Source organism: Aristolochia californica, unplaced genomic scaffold (genome assembly GCF_029961685.1).
Source record: "Aristolochia californica isolate CCGP_79_NKW_82.1479 unplaced genomic scaffold, dmAriCali1.0.hap1 SCAF_15, whole genome shotgun sequence".
In the NCBI taxonomy this organism is placed as follows: domain Eukaryota; kingdom Viridiplantae; phylum Streptophyta; class Magnoliopsida; order Piperales; family Aristolochiaceae; genus Aristolochia; species Aristolochia californica.
The window spans coordinates 468,655-484,379 of NW_027181826.1; the positions used below are offsets into that span (position 1 = coordinate 468,655).

General features: G+C 39.8%; 3 protein-coding genes across 4 annotated transcripts; 2 read left to right on the plus strand and 1 right to left on the minus strand.

The window, feature by feature from the left end:
* Positions 1–213: 213 nt before the first annotated feature.
* On the plus strand, positions 214–3,486 carry LOC137951424 (4-hydroxy-3-methylbut-2-enyl diphosphate reductase, chloroplastic). Its single transcript, XM_068798073.1, has 10 exons — positions 214–491; positions 581–777; positions 1,360–1,539; positions 1,652–1,783; positions 2,008–2,082; positions 2,197–2,302; positions 2,394–2,488; positions 2,613–2,798; positions 2,900–2,986; positions 3,106–3,486. Exons 1-10 carry the CDS (start codon positions 233–235, stop codon positions 3,169–3,171), a joined length of 1,383 nt encoding a protein of 460 aa, XP_068654174.1. The 5' UTR covers positions 214–232; the 3' UTR covers positions 3,172–3,486.
* A 1,005-nt stretch (positions 3,487–4,491) lies between these two features.
* On the plus strand, positions 4,492–7,546 carry LOC137952058 (vacuolar lysine transporter YPQ1-like). 2 transcript variants are annotated; one of them, XM_068799129.1, is made up of 12 exons: positions 4,492–4,715; positions 4,819–4,861; positions 5,072–5,098; positions 5,326–5,424; positions 5,508–5,617; positions 5,795–5,954; positions 6,069–6,167; positions 6,269–6,364; positions 6,505–6,525; positions 6,616–6,674; positions 7,152–7,242; positions 7,356–7,546. In XM_068799129.1, exons 1-12 carry the CDS (start codon positions 4,492–4,494, stop codon positions 7,416–7,418), a joined length of 1,092 nt encoding a protein of 363 aa, XP_068655230.1. In that variant the 3' UTR covers positions 7,419–7,546. The 2 variants fall into 2 exon arrangements, with proteins under 2 accessions (XP_068655230.1, XP_068655229.1); XM_068799128.1 differs by having other exon boundaries at positions 7,152–7,546.
* A 515-nt stretch (positions 7,547–8,061) lies between these two features.
* Positions 8,062–10,748, minus strand: LOC137951514 (protein DETOXIFICATION 33-like). Its single transcript, XM_068798214.1, has 8 exons — positions 10,330–10,748; positions 9,592–10,133; positions 9,424–9,510; positions 9,182–9,238; positions 8,868–9,106; positions 8,658–8,776; positions 8,475–8,561; positions 8,062–8,317 (listed from the first exon to the last, which is right to left on the minus strand). Exons 1-8 carry the CDS (start codon positions 10,567–10,569, stop codon positions 8,261–8,263), a joined length of 1,428 nt encoding a protein of 475 aa, XP_068654315.1. The 5' UTR covers positions 10,570–10,748; the 3' UTR covers positions 8,062–8,260.
* Positions 10,749–15,725: the final 4,977 nt, after the last annotated feature.

Sequence of the window (15,725 nt, forward strand, 5' to 3'; positions counted from 1 at the left end):
TCCGCTTTTATTCTCATTACCAAAAACACCCTTAAACAAAGTGAAAAACTCACGACTCACCTTAGTTGATACCAGGGTCAAGTCCAATGGGTGTCGTGCACTTGAGGGCACATTCGTCATTCGCTTTAGCACATTCGGCAGTTCGGACGTTTGGCTGCTCATAAAGAGACAAAAAACGGCATCTCTCCCCGCAAGTTTTTTGGGCACCCTGCATCTTCCTCTTCGCTCCTCTATGGCTATCTCTCTGCAATTCTGCCGCTTCCCGACGCGCTACGACCTCCCAATTCCTGAACATGCCGCCGGAATTCGATCGATCGGTCGGAAGGCGTTCGAGGTTCGTTGCTCCGGCGACTCTTCCTCTGCCGCCGCGGTGGAGTCCGAATTTGACGCCAAGAAGTTCCGGAAGGACCTTACGAGGAGTAAGAACTACAACCGTAAGGGCTTCGGGCGCAAGGAGGAAACTTTGGAGCTCATGAACCAAGAGTACACTAGTGAGTACTTTTGAATTGCTGCTTTGTGGCTTTGCTTTTTTATTGTGTCTATAGGGCTTTTCTTGATCTTTTTTGTGTTTTTGTTCTAGGTGATGTGATTAAAACTTTGAAGGAGAACGGGAACACATACACGTGGGGAACTGTTACGGTTAAATTGGCACAGGCTTATGGATTTTGCTGGGGTGTTGAGCGGGCTGTACAGATTGCCTACGAAGCGAAGCAGCAGTTCCCGGTTGAAAGAATATGGATTACAAATGAGATTATTCACAACCCGACGGTTAACCAGGTTTGGCTGACTCTCAAACTCAAATCTTTTCGAAATTAACTGTGATCCTCCTTTATCTAGTCGTTGATGTGGACAATTTATTAAACACTGAAACAAGAATGGATGAAATGAATAGTTTGAGTTACTCTGATTGTTCATTTTACTGGTGAGACTTGCAGGATCGGTGAAGAGAAACTGCTATACAGTACATGTTAGCAACTTTTGATTTTTTTGTCTTTCTTTGTCTAATTAAAATTTCTTACCGACTTTCTGGCAAAGATCATCTGCACTCAACTTTTGTTCATAGTTACTGTAATAAACACTTCGTTGCAGCATATCCTAGTTTCCGTCTTTAAAAGGGCAGTTTGATTACTTCAGGATAACACCTGGTCGTTTGGCTTGGTAGTGAAGGCACTAATGAAGATAGGAGCACATTATAGATAAATACTTGCATAGTTTATGTTCATGACTACTGAGTGGCAGAGCTTTCATTTTAAATTTGAATTAATCAACTTCAATACTTGGCTCGCAAAATAACTTCTGTTTACTCTATGATTGATTGGGCAAATGAAACTAGGAATAACTTTTTCAATTGCTGTGTAGAGATTGGAAGAGATGGAAGTTAAAAATATTCCAATTGAGAATGGTAACAAACAATTTGATGTCGTCAATAAAGGGGATGTTGTGATTTTGCCTGCCTTTGGAGCTGCCGTCGAAGAGATGTTAACTCTGAGTGAAAAAAATGTACAAATAGTCGACACAACTTGCCCCTGGGTGAGCAAGGTATAAATCTGTCCAGACCAGCCTCTTGCAGACTAACTAAATATTAAGGCCTCTTTCCCTTGTAACTTTATTTTCTGAAATCTATAATTTTTTTTTAACTTGTGCTTTTAAGGTCTGGAATACTGTTGAGAAACACAAGAAGGGAGATTACACATCAATCATTCATGGAAAGTATTCCCATGAGGAGACAATAGCAACTGCATCTTTTGCAGCGAAGTATATTATTGTGAAGAACATCGCTGAGGTGCATATTTTCATCTCACTGAGATTTCCTGAACTGTGTCTCAGCATTAAATGGAGTCAGTGTCATCCATTTGTGTGGGTCCCACTTGAATGGCTGACCCTGATTCGGTCTCATGCTAAGACATGGGAATCTATATACTTTTGCTCTTTGTTGCATCAGTTTTGTTGTGAAATGGATAATCAGAGTGACAAAGTGCCTTTTATTACATCACTTATCATGAACAGGCAACATATGTATGTGATTATATTCTTGGAGGCCAACTTGATGGATCTAGTTCAACAAAAGAAGAGTTTATGAAGGTAATCTTTCACACCCAATTTTCTAATAATTCACTTGTATATGTATATATCTGACGAAGAATATTCTTGTTTTAAATATGCGTGTTTGGTGGCTTATTGCTATTATTTCTGCAGAAATTTGAGAAAGCAGTATCAAAGGGCTTTGATCCAGACACTGACTTGATTAAAGCGGGTATTGCAAACCAAACCACCATGCTCAAAGGAGAAACCGAAGAGATTGGTGAGTCATAGTATTGCACTAGTGTTATAATATCGAGTCCATTTGCTTGATGTTGGCTTCTGATTCCAAGAGATATTGTATATCTTGCCAGGAAAACTAGTGGAGAAAACTATGATGCGCAAATTCGGAGTAGAAAATATAAATGAACACTTTGTGAGCTTCAATACAATCTGTGATGCTACACAGGTACTGCTTTTATAGTAGGAGCATGTTTATCCCAACTCCAGTTGTGGGCATGTTCTTTACTAGAATCTGCATTGATCAGTGAAATCAGCCACATTAATTGTTAACTTGCTTCATCATATGTCAGGAGCGACAAGACGCAATGTATGAGCTTGTGAAAGAAAAACTTGACCTCATACTGGTTGTCGGTGGATGGAACTCCAGTAATACCTCACATCTACAAGAGATTGCAGAGACCTACGGAATCCCATCTTACTGGATTGACAGCGAGCAGAGAATAGGACCTGGGAACAAAATCAGTTATAAATTGAACGTAAGCTTCTAATTTGACACTCGAGGTCTACAACAATTTGTACTAAGTTGACTGATTAATCTGAACTGTTAATCCTTAACTATGTCCTGCGTATGTGACAGCATGGAGAACTTGTTGAGAAAGAAAACTGGCTACCCGAGGGCCCAATAACAATCGGTGTAACTTCTGGTGCTTCAACGCCAGATAAGGTAAATTCAACAACTCCCAAGTTGGTTTCCTGCACGTGTAGAAAAGATTGTTGGGCTCTTCTGGAGTCCCATCCATGATTAGGGATAAGTTATGACTCTGAAGGTACTGGCTTGACCAGGTAGTTGAGGATGTGTTGGTGAGGGTCTTCGATATCAAACGTCAGGAATTGATGCAGCTAGCATGAAATGGGCTGTGAGGTGCCCCTCAATTAGACATCAGGAGCTCTGTAGACACTTGCAGGTTCAACTTGTTCTGCATGAATGAAGAACCAGCAGGTAGATGATAGTGGGTACAACTGTAGCATAAAGGATTGTATGGAAGAGGCGCAGGAAGGGGCAGATGTGACTGAAGGGGATTATATAGTTGCGCCAAGGTTGTAAGATTTGTATAGCTTAGTTATACACATATTTGTCATAGTCAAGGTATCTATGTGCATTTCATGAGAATCACTTGCAACATGGTGATGATGTTTTTTAAGTTGAGTGTCTTTAAGATCTAATTGTCTGGCTCCCATTTTCGGATGGAACCTATCTTAATCTGAGAAATTATAACCTTTCTCAGCAGGTTAATTGGCCTGTGAAACATGATAATCTTGAGTGTTTCGAAAACATTTAATCCAGTATTTTAAAACTTGACCCAGGTAGCCCTTCTGAAGTGCAGAATTCTGCCCTCCCATGTTTTTACTTCTGTGACAAGAGAGGTATTTTGTTCTTCTATGGCAGGGGGATCCGTCCAGCTGATGCAAAGGAGAAATGAGGTGATCTCCACTTCCCTCTAATGTAGATATCTGCTTGCTTTGTATTTTCACCAATGCTTTCAGGCGCAACATATAGAAAACCGACCACGTTCGATGAATCTCAATCCTAGTACCCTGAGTCATTTACGACCGTTTAGATTCTACCAGGCTAATCCAGTGGCTGTACTTCACATCCCTACCTCGTTGCCACGTCAGCAGAATCCAGAATTATCTGGACGTAAGCGTGATCCTGACCCGTCTGTCTGCAGCGGTCTGACGCCGTTCAATCTCCTTTTCCTCGCCACCTACATTTACAAAAAATGCCACCGTGAGAAAATATAATAAATGGCTTTTATTACTGAATCACTCTCAGACAATTTTTAAAGTAAATTATTATATTTTTTATATTTATTTACATCATCATGTCCTCATCGTGTCCTTATTTTAACATTACGTTAGATCCTATCATACGCCCCCATGCGCACTACTACGAGCAAAGAGTCTCCACTACCGCTGAATTGTACAGTAATGAACATTGAACAGTACGCACCCCGATGATTTTAGAGTCCGAGCCTTAGGCTCAGGAGCCCTGGACAGAGAAGGTATATGCGGATGCCCGGCATTTTTTAGCATATTCTCTATTGTAAGAAACTCCTACGGTAAATTCCTTCGCCTCGCTCCTCACCAGCCGCCACAGTCTTCTTCTTCTTCTGGGTTCCCCTATAAAGAGCTACGGCCAGCGGAGAAAAGAAAGCCGAGAAAGAAGCCATGCCGTCCTCTTACTGCGCCAAGGAGATGAAGCCTTGCTTGTTCTGGGCGGAGAGATTCTTCTGTGACTGTCTCTGCAACGCCAAGGACGAGATTTCCTTCGCCTTTGGCCTCGTCAGTCTTGTCTCCTGGGCCGTGGCGGAGATCCCTCAAATCGTCACCAACTGTTTCACCCAGTCCGGCCATGGCGTCTCCTTGACGTTTCTCCTCACTTGGGTTGCTGGGTTTGCCTCCATTCCTTTTCCTTTAAATCTTGTCTCTTTTGAATGTTCTGGAAAGCTGAGATTTTTGTTTTTCACTTCTGTTGTTTCGTTCAACGTCTTGCAGAGATGTTTTTAATCTAGCGGGTTGTCTTCTGGAACCAGCGACGGTGAGTAATTAACTAAACCACGTTAGGGGTGACTCCATTATCGTCCATCTGTGAGCTTACGACTGAGGTGGTTGGAACTTGCGCAACGTGTTGTTGGAAGTTCGACCAGTTTGCCGCTTGATTTTTAGCTTTTTCTTTATCTATTGAATTTTAATCTTCCCTTTGTCAACTCAAGCTGTCTCAACTAACATAAATCGTTCGTGTCTGCAGTTGCCAACCCAGTTCTACACCGCTCTGGTATGTCTTCTTTCTCATCTTTTTTTCTCTAACGTTTAACAGAAACTAATCATTTTCCTTCGATGAAAGCGTTTCGCTTCTTCGGACCACGAGAAATCGTTTCTTCTCAAACCACAAAAATTACATGGAAAGAACCCATGGCTGGAAAGAAAAAGAAAAAAACTCATCTGCGTCTCTAAGTTTGGACAAAGACGACTGATTTTTGTCTGATGCATTAAATTCTGCAGCTATACACGATTACTACAGTGGTCCTCGTTTTGCAAACCATTTACTACGACTACATCCGCGCGTGGTGGAAATCCGGAGGAATGAAGCTCCACTCGCCTGTACCATTCCGTCTCTACTGTAAAATTCTCCATGAACATACTGTTATTTCCGCAAGCGATGTTGATTGTATTTGGAACATCAGGCTGCTGAAGAAGAAGACACGAAACCTCTCAAATCCAAACCACATGATTCAAGCGATCCAACGACCACATCCCCATGGAAAATTTCCAACAGAAGCGACACATATTATAGGTAATTAATTTCCTAAAACACAACTTAAATTTTTTTATTGGTCTCTGTTTCTTCCTTCGAGCTGAACTCGAAACTTCTTTCCTTGTACCAAAAATAGCCTTGTAAATATTTTTAACTGAAATTCTTCTTGCACACTTTGCTGCGTAGTTGACGACGATAATATTTTTGTATTAAAAGGTCTGCAAGATCTCTGGCGAGCAGTGGCACTCCGACGTATGGGTCATACCTACCTCGGAGTGGCCCTTCAGCGTTAGCAGTCCCAGACGATTCCTCTGACGACGAAACCTTCCCGACCTGTAAACCATCTTCAACCAAGCCCATCTCAATCTCACGTTCTGTAAGCCTTTTTAACGCCTTTCACCAGATCGTTACTGGGTTTTTTAATTATCTTCTGGGTTCAAAAACCTCTGACAAATTGTATTGTAGATAACATAGTTGTGGAAATGTCTAGGTCGGATATGGAACCTTCATAGCTACTTCTCTCACCTTGGCTTATCAGAGTAAGGCTTTAATGGAAGGGTACTCGGGATTTTCCAGGAGATTATTGCAAGTAATTGAGCAAACTTTAATTCTGACCAGGGTTCATACTTCTGTGGTAGACTAATTCATTGGTTACTGAGTTGTGATTGAAGAACTGAAGCTTTATTACAGGAGAATCATGGAGAGAGCAACGTGTATGGCCTCTGGTTGGGATGGCTGATGGCTGCTATATACATGGGAGGCCGCCTTCCTCAAATTTGGTTAAATGTGAGTTCTTAATTAATGTGTTTCTGCAAGAGACGGAATCAGAGGTGTACAAAAATCCTGAAATTTCTTAGTTAAATGCCATCTGCCGATTGTATCGAATTCTACAGTTTCTAAGTGGGCATTTGTTGTTTATTTGACAGATTAAAAGAGGAAGCGTAGAGGTAATAATGCTGCTCTTCACAGTTCTCATTTTGTCTTTATGGAGCTTCATCTCCACCATCATATCCTCTTCTTCTCCTGAATCTGTGTAGGGTTTGAATCCTCTCATGTTTATATTTGCTCTGATTGCAAATGTAGCTTACGTTGGAAGGTATGACTCTCACTCTCTCCTCACCCATGAATCCGAACCCTAGAAAAGAAAAGAAAAAATAAAAAAATAATTTGACCATTATTATTTTCAAAAATAATTAATAAAAATAGATAATGTTCCATTTTAATTAAGTGACTTAAAAATTAATTAATATTATGTTTTATATTTTTATTATCTTATTTATTTTGATTTTTTATTAAATTTGAATTAAGTGGCTTAAAAATAATTAATTTTTTATTTTATATATTTATTTTGATATTTTTTATTTTTTTAAAATTCTAATGATAATTGTAAAAAGATATAAAAGTTTTATTTTTACTATTAAATTTGAATTAAGTAGCTTAAAAATTAAGAACCGAACCAATACATACGGTCCGGTTAAATAAAGTTGAGCCAGATCATAGAAAACCCGGCCTCTAGATTATTCGTTTTTATCAGCAAAATTTCTCCTGTTAAATTTTGTGCTGATGCATGCAGCATCTTGGTGAGAAGCACCGAGAGGGAGAAGATACAAGCGAACATGCCATGGCTGCTCGACGCTGTGGTCTGTGTGGCCTTAGATTTATTTGTATCCCTCCTCATCCTCCGTTTTCCCTCTTTTCCTTCTTTCTCATCGCCATGGAAGCAATTTTTTTTTTCCCCTGCTCAACTGAAGATCAAACCTTAACGAATTTCACATAGATAATCTTGCAGTTCGTTTACTATCGATACCTGCAGAGGAGAAGCAGCGACAATGAGGTCTGATCATGGAGGAAGCTAAGCCAGCCATTTAGGCCTGAAAAACCCTTTGGTAGATTTTCTCACGATAGTGAGGGTTGCGTGAGTTGTATTACTTTAATTAGTTAAGCGTATTTTGATCATTTTGATGTAAATCTGTAAACCCACGATTTATAAAAAGGAGTTGGGGATTCTCTCCTTCCCAACGAGAAAGAGAGGTATGATGTTTAAGGTCTCTCTTTATCTCCGAATTCTTGATTTGCCTTTAGTTATATTAATTTTATAAGGTATCGGAACAAATCTTATCCAGGGAGACCTACGTTCATTTGTGTTTCTTATCAAATGCCAGGTATCGAAATTTTTTATCGTTGCAGATTAATATTGGTTTTTGGTTTTCTGTTAAGCATCTCCATCTATTTCTTTGTCGTCCGCCTAGTTATTTCGGCAAGACCGATGAACTCTCCTTGAAAGATCGAGTACAAGACCTCACTCTCTTGATTACTTATAGTCCTCTATGATTATACTTGATCATTCAAGTCACCTTTGTTTTCAATCTTAGCTTAAATAATGTTAAGAGAATACGAGAGGGGCACCAGAAGGCACACTTCCATGTCAAAGTAAAGGGCATTTACTACTTACTCCATCATCTTTGTATCAAAATGCTTCACTGTTAGAATAAACAGAGATGATTCTTTCCTCTGTTAAGAAAAACATTCCCATTCTTATTCTTCTTTTTTAGGATAAAATAGTTCTTTCATCTTTGATAGATAGAAATGTATTGCCACTGACCCTGTGCATTCATGTTGCCTATCTTCTTCTGAACTTCCCCGATTTCCTCCACCACCACAGTTTATCATCTTATGATCAAGCTACTGATGCTCCGACTGACCGCCCCACGTTCTAATCCGCTCCTCGGCTCGCAATGCCTGTGGTCGATCAATCAAACACATTGGAACCCACATTAATGAAAGTGGGTAGCAGGTATTGTTTCATCCATTAATGTACTTGGTAAGAGTCCCTGTATCTTTCTGGTCTGAGTGAAGAACAATAAATCTTGTTTCTGAATGGAAACAGATAAATTACCTCCTTCTGCCAGTTGGTTCTCATTGTGATCCATATCAAGATTACAGTTTGAAAGACAGTCCCCAGCAACATCCCAGACCAGATGCCCTGCATGGGAGATGACAAACAGAATAGAGTTAAAATAATTCTTGTTCAGTTTTGATGATTTTTGTATTCAAATTGTGAGTGTTAGATTGTGATGACCAGAGTATTTAGCTTGAACTTGAAGCCAAGTAGAGCTCCCACAGGTAAACCTATAAGATAGTAGCATCCTATGTTGATGAATGCTACCCAGGCTTGCCACCCTGCACCTACTGCCACCCCTGAGATTTTAAAAAACGTAGGGGTTACCCAAATTACTGACAAACAAGTCTGATGCCATGAAAGCTGTAAAGTAGGAGGAAAACAGGGTACCAGAGAGGACTGGTTGAATGCTGCTCAGGAGGATGGTAGCTGCCAGAAGAAATCCAAGTTTAGATGTTTCCCTCACAACAACAGGCTTATCTGTGAACAGCTTGGGGAAATCTGATCTTGTTATGAGAACTACACTCATGAGGAGTAATCCAAATAAGACTGATGTGGATACAGCCACAAAAACTGAAAACTTTGCTGCACTTGCACGACCAGCTCCAAGTTCATTGGATACTCTCACACTGCAAGAAAATTTGAAAATTTTGAAGATACAGAATTTGAAAAAAAACAAAAAAAATTGCCCTGCAAGTACACACCTTATAGCTGCATTGAAGCCCAGAGTGATCATGAATGCCCAAAGCTGGAAGTTCATGCTACAGGGTTCACAACAGAGCACTATATATTATCCAAAAACAGAATTAAAAAAATGCAAACTGTCTTGTATCATGCATGAAATGTTTCAGAGAAGCAGAGAACGTCTGTGAAGGATGCCATTGATGTATGATCATAATGAATTCTAAATGAGATATTTGCACAGGTAGCAAAATAATTTTTTTACCAAATTGAAATAGCATCCACAGCAATTTCAGCATTTTTTAAGGAACCAACTAGAAGGATAACTGCAGTGAAGTACCAAAGCTCCAAGCTGCAAAACAAGATTTTGGCAATCAGCACAGAGAAACCCAAGCAATAAGATGAGATAATCTCCTTTGATCTCAAGACTAACCATAACATAATTGCTGATGAAAGTGAGAGCTTAATAAAACCACCCAAGGCCTGAAATGCCGACAAAGAAAACCCAGTCCATGCATCAGGGAAGACACCAGAGACCAGGTAGAAAAATTGAGCCAAGTTAATGAACCACCAAGAAATATTCCCCGCCATTGCTGCTCCAACCAAACCATGTCCAAGCTTTGTCACTAGCACCCAATTCAACAGACCGTGAAGGGCTAATGCCACTGAAGATATAGCAGCCATGACCCAAACTTTGCTCTGAGATTGAAAAAACTTCTGTAGAGGGAAATTCACTGCATAACCGAACAATTGTGGAATCACCCATCTGCAGTAATTGCCGGCCACTTCTGATATCTCATCTTTTTGATGGAGGAGTTTCAAGATGGGCGTTGTGAATACGTATACTGGTGTCAAAAGTATACCAGTTACACAAGCAATAATCCATGATCTTTGCATGTAAACTCCAAGCATATGGAATTTTCCAGCTCCAACTGCTTGACCACACAGTGTTTCCAAGGCGCTTCCCATTCCTAGCTATGAATCAGTTCAAACGATCAGATTCCTGTGCATTTTAACAAACAGAGAGAGAGAGACAGACCTGTGCCCATGGAAGTGCTTAAGAAAGATGCAAAACCCAACAAGAGATGAATATGGATGAGCAGAAGCCACGAATGATTTGGTGCCTACCCACTGGAGAAAGAAAAATGAGAAGTAAAGTGGATGAACTTACCATAACCCCAAAAGCAAAGGCATTGATGACATTTTGAACAACTGAGACAGCAGCAAGCTCTACAGTCCCCAAGTGTCCGACAAAGGCCACAGTCACAAACCCAATGGTGAACTGCAGCACAGAAGTGAGTATCGCAGGGGCCGCTATATGCCACAGCTTCTTTGATTCTTTCCACGTCTTATGGTCCAACCTTCTCTTACCCAGAACCTGAAATTCTTCGTCCAGCTGCATTTCTGCCATTGCGGTCCTAAACCTTTGCAACTCTCCTTTCTCTCGAGCTTCTTAAATCATGGGTTTTGCTCACCAACCACCTTCGTGTCACATTTTTGTCCTCTTGCTTCTCGCCATGCGTCTACAAGAACCCAACTCTGAAAACAGTATTTAGAGTCGAGAGATAGAAATTTATACATGGCTCCCATACAATTAAGGAGGAATTGCCCGCATGGGTTTCTCTCTCTGGTGCGTCGCCATAGCTTTCCAATGCTTCACCTGTACTTGTCTTAAACCAACTCTCTGTCCCGTCGTTTGCTTGAGGAGAGTGGTTGGTGTTTGACGTGAAGGGGTACCGTCAACCTTAGTACTATCTCCTGCAATGACTTTCTTGACTTTCTGAATAGATTCAGAACCGTCACGAAATCTCATTATCTTGGTGGTGGTTCGATTGACTGCTTCGGTTCTCATCTTTCATTTACATGTTCAGTGTATGAGCCTCGTCTCTCAGTGCTTAGAACAGTTTTCTCTGATCATTTTGGCCGTCTTTCCAGAGAATGAAATCACCCCCTTTCTTTCCTTGTTTTTGTTGCTCGGACGATTCAGTGAATGCAACCGACGCCGGGTTCTGTTGAAGGAACTCAATCTCATTTATTCCTCAAATAGCAGACTACTTCAATCTTGGTTGCGCAGGAAGCTTCCTGTTGCTGTTGGTAACGAATTTAACAGTCGGGAAATGAGTCGCGATCGCCAACTTCAGGAATGACTTGCCCTTTCGGAGCATTAATAGTTACAGGAAGTCACCTTCCCTCCTATCTCAACAACCCAGTTCGGAAACAGGGAAAGAGAGCTGTTGAACACATTTGGGCGCGTTCCCACGTTTTCTCAGGAGAGAAAATGGGCACAACCATCCCAGTTAGAGATGTTACATCTGTTGCCGGTTGAGATTTGAAAAAACAGAGTAGCTTCTTCTTCATCATCAACACCACATTGAAGCGTTTGATTACAACAGATTGGAAGCGGGGAATCGTATTCCTGTTGCAGGGATATAATTTATTTTCCTGGTTGAAACGGGGACTAATAAGGTTGGAATCTCTTTCGTAACAGCTTCCGAAAGATTTGGTATCTCTGGCTTTTGATAGTGAACCTCTTCTTGTAAGTGTTAAACATGAATTTCTAATACAATATGAAATTCATTATAAATTAAACGGAAGATAAATCATACCTCCGTCCATACGCTTCAAATTCCTATCTGTTCTGTTTTCGGCTCTGATACCAACTGTAAGTCTTAAACATGAATTTCTAATACAATATGAAATTCATTATAAATTAAACTGTAAGTCTTAAACATGAATTTCTAATACAATATGAAATTCATTATAAATTAAACTGTAAGTCTTAAACATGAATTTCTAATACAATATGAAATTCATTATAAATTAAACGGAAGATAAATCATACCTCCGTCCATACGCTTCAAATTCCTTCGCTTCTGTTTTTCTCGGTGCTTCCGATCTCTTGGCACTCAACGGCGATGGCACTGAACTGAAGGGGATGAGAGTGACGAGACAGGGGACCGTAAAACATATCTTAACCGAAAACCAACCTCCCATCAAGGTTCATGGTTTCGTGTTACCGAGGGAGTTGCAACTGCCAGAAGTTTGAGACCACGTAATGAGAAAACCGTTTCTCATAAAAACGGTTTACATTCTCCCACTTGGTCCAAACTTCTAATATAATCTTAAACCCATCGATAATCTGAATTTAAGTAATAAATACATGAATCATGGCGATAGGTCCTCTAATGACGAGTATTATCTTCCATGTATTACTATGTATGTATTATTTATACTTTATGAATAAACCCTATGTTTACTCTTGGTCCAACACAGATGAATTTTCTCACAATTAAAGTGCACATAAATATGAGAAAAAAACATCACATTAATTTAAGAATTTCACTGAAATAACATTGTTCATACAATGAAAAAATTTACATAATGGAACCAAGTCCCATATTCACAACATGATCCTTGAATTTAAACGGTGGCATGCCCTTAGTCAAAGGATCTGCGATCATAAAGTCAGTGCTGACGTGCTCAATGACCACTTTCTTTTCTTTAACACGTTCTCTTATGGCCAAATACTTAATGTCGATGTGTTTACTTCGACTTCCACTTTTGTTATTCTTGGCCATAAAAACAGCAGCTGAATTATCGCAATATATTCTTAATGGCCTAGAGATAGAATCCATAATTCTAAGCCCAGAAATGAAACTCTTAAGCCATACACCATGTGAAGTCGCCTCAAAACAGGAAACTAACTCGGCTTCCATAGTCGACGTGGCGGTCAAAGTCAGTTTGACACTCCTCCATGATATTGCTCCACTGGCCAACAAGAAAATGTATCCTGATGTTGATTTACGGGAATCAACACAGCCAGCAAAGTCAGAATCTGAGTAACCAATGACTTCTAAATTGTCCGTCCGCCTATACATCAGCATGTAGTCTTTGGTTCCTTGAAGGTACCTCATGACTTTCTTTGCAGCTCTCCAGTGGTCTAACCCGGGATTACTCTGATATCGCCCCAACATCCCAACAGCAAATGCAATATCAGGTCTTGTACAGACTTGAACATACATTAGGCTTCCGACAGCAGAAGCATATGGAATGTCCTTCATTTGTTCCCTTTCTAGGTCGTTCTTCGGGCATTGGTTCAAATTGAACCTATCACCCTTCACAATGGGAGCTACACTTGGTGAACAACTTTTCATCTGAAATCTCTCTAACACTGTATTAATACAGGTTTCTTGAGACAGACCTAAGATACCTCGAAATCTGTCTCTATGAATCTTGATGCCAATGACATAAGATGCCTCACCCATATCCTTCATATCAAAATTGTTAGAGAGAAATTGTTTCACCTCATGTAGAAAACCCTTATCATTGGTTGCTAGCAAAATGTCATCCACATATAAAACAAGTAAACAGATTTTACTCCCACTGACCTTCTGGTATATACATTGATCCATAATGTTTTCTACAAACCCGAATGAAGAAATTACATTATGGAATTTCAAATACCATTGGCGGGATGCTTGTTTTAATCCATATATTGACTTTTTTTAGCTTGCAAACCAATTGGTCACCATCACTAGAGGGGAATCCTTCAGGTTGTTTCATGTAAACCTCCTCCTCTAGATCTCCATTGAGAAATGCCGTTTTCACATCCATTTGTTGCAACTCTAAGTCAAAATGGGCTACTAATGCCAAAATAATGCACAAGGAATCTTTCTTAGATACAAGAGAAAAAGTTTCCTTGTAATCGATTCCTTCTTTCTGAGTGAATCCCTTAGCAACGAGTCTTGCCTTGTATCGCTCAATGTTGCCTAATGAGTCTTTCTTTGTTTTAAAGACCCATTTACATCCAATGGCTTTAAATCCACTAGGCAACTCAACAAGATCCTAGACGTCATTACTCTTCATAGAATTCATCTCTTCCTTCATGGCATTGTACCATAATTCTGATTCTTTGCAACTCATGGCTTCTGAAAAATACATGGGATCATTTGCGGTTCCAATGTCAGATTCTTGCAGATACACTATATAATCATCAGGAATTGCTGATCTCCTGAGTCTAGTAGATCTTCTTAATGTAGAACCATCATTTTCCTGAGAATTAAGTGGTTCAACTAGTTGTTCAAAAGTGTTTGGCAACTCTTGAAGAACTTGATCTACTGGAATGTTGTCAGCAATTTGTGGAACTTCAATGATTGGTTGTTCAACACCAGTTTGTACTTGAGGGGTGCTGTAAACAATAACCAATCTATCACTTGAGGTGGAAGGTTGAGATTCTGAATAATCCTTCTCAAAAACTATGTTCCGAGTTGGATTCCTCCCACTGATCAAGTCATTTTCAAGAAATTTGGCATTTCTTGATTCCACTATCCTAGTGTTGTGAGATGGACAATAAAACCTATAACCTTTAGACCTTTCAGCATATCCAATGAAATACCCACTAATGGTCCTTGGGTCCAACTTCTTCTCTTGTGGATTATAAATTCTCACTTCAGACGGGCATCCCCAAACGCGCATATGTCGCAAACTCGGTTTCCAACCTTTCCATAATTCAAATGGCGTTTTTGGAACAACCTTGGTTGGAACTCGATTTAATATATACACTGCCGTCTTAAGTGCTTCAGGCCACAAGGATCTAGGAAGATTGGAGTTGCTAAGCATACTCCGTACCATGCCTAATAATGTTCGGTTTCTTCTTTCTGCTACACCATTTTGGTCCGGAGAACCAGGCATGGTATATTGGGCAACAATCCCATGTTCTTGAAGAAACTTTGCAAATGGCCCAGGTGCTTGTCCATTCTCAGTGTATCTACCATAGTATTCTCCACCTCTATCTGATCTCACGATCTTAATTTGTTTACCGCATTGTGTCTCTACTTCAGCCTTAAAGATCTTAAAGGCATCTAAAGCTTCATACTTGTTATAAAGCATGTAGAGATACATGTATCGTGAGGAATCATCTATAAAAGAGATGAAGTATTTCTGACCATGTGAGTCCATGTCTGGACTACATATATCAGTATGTATGATCTCTAATATGGTTGAACTCCTATTGGCACCTTTCTTTGACTTGTTAGTCTGCTTTCCCTTAATGCAGTCTACACAAGTCTCAAAATCAGTAAAATCCAGAGTATTAAGTACCCCTTCATTCACTAATCTTTTAATTCTATCTTTGGAGATATGACCTAATCTTCGGTGCCATAATGTAGAGAAATCTTCATTAATAACACTTCTTTTATTACCAGTGTGAACATGCATTGAACCGTAAGTGGCATTGGTTTGTAAATTAATGCTATAAAGACCATCAGACAATGTACCATTCCCAACACAATCAGACTTATAATATAAACTGAAAGATGAGTCTGAAAAGTTAAAAGAATATCCATAAGGTACAAGTCTTGAAACTGAAATCAAGTTTCTGGAGAAACTTGGAACATAAAAGGTCTTTTCTAATTTTAAAACAAAGCCACTACTTAAAGTTAAATAGCAATTTCCTATAGCTTCCACATGTGAGCTCATCTGATCTCCTGAGAATATTTGATGCTCACTTCCCACTGGTTTCCTTAGGTTTTGCAAACCCTGCAAGGAATTCGAGATGTGGATTGTTGA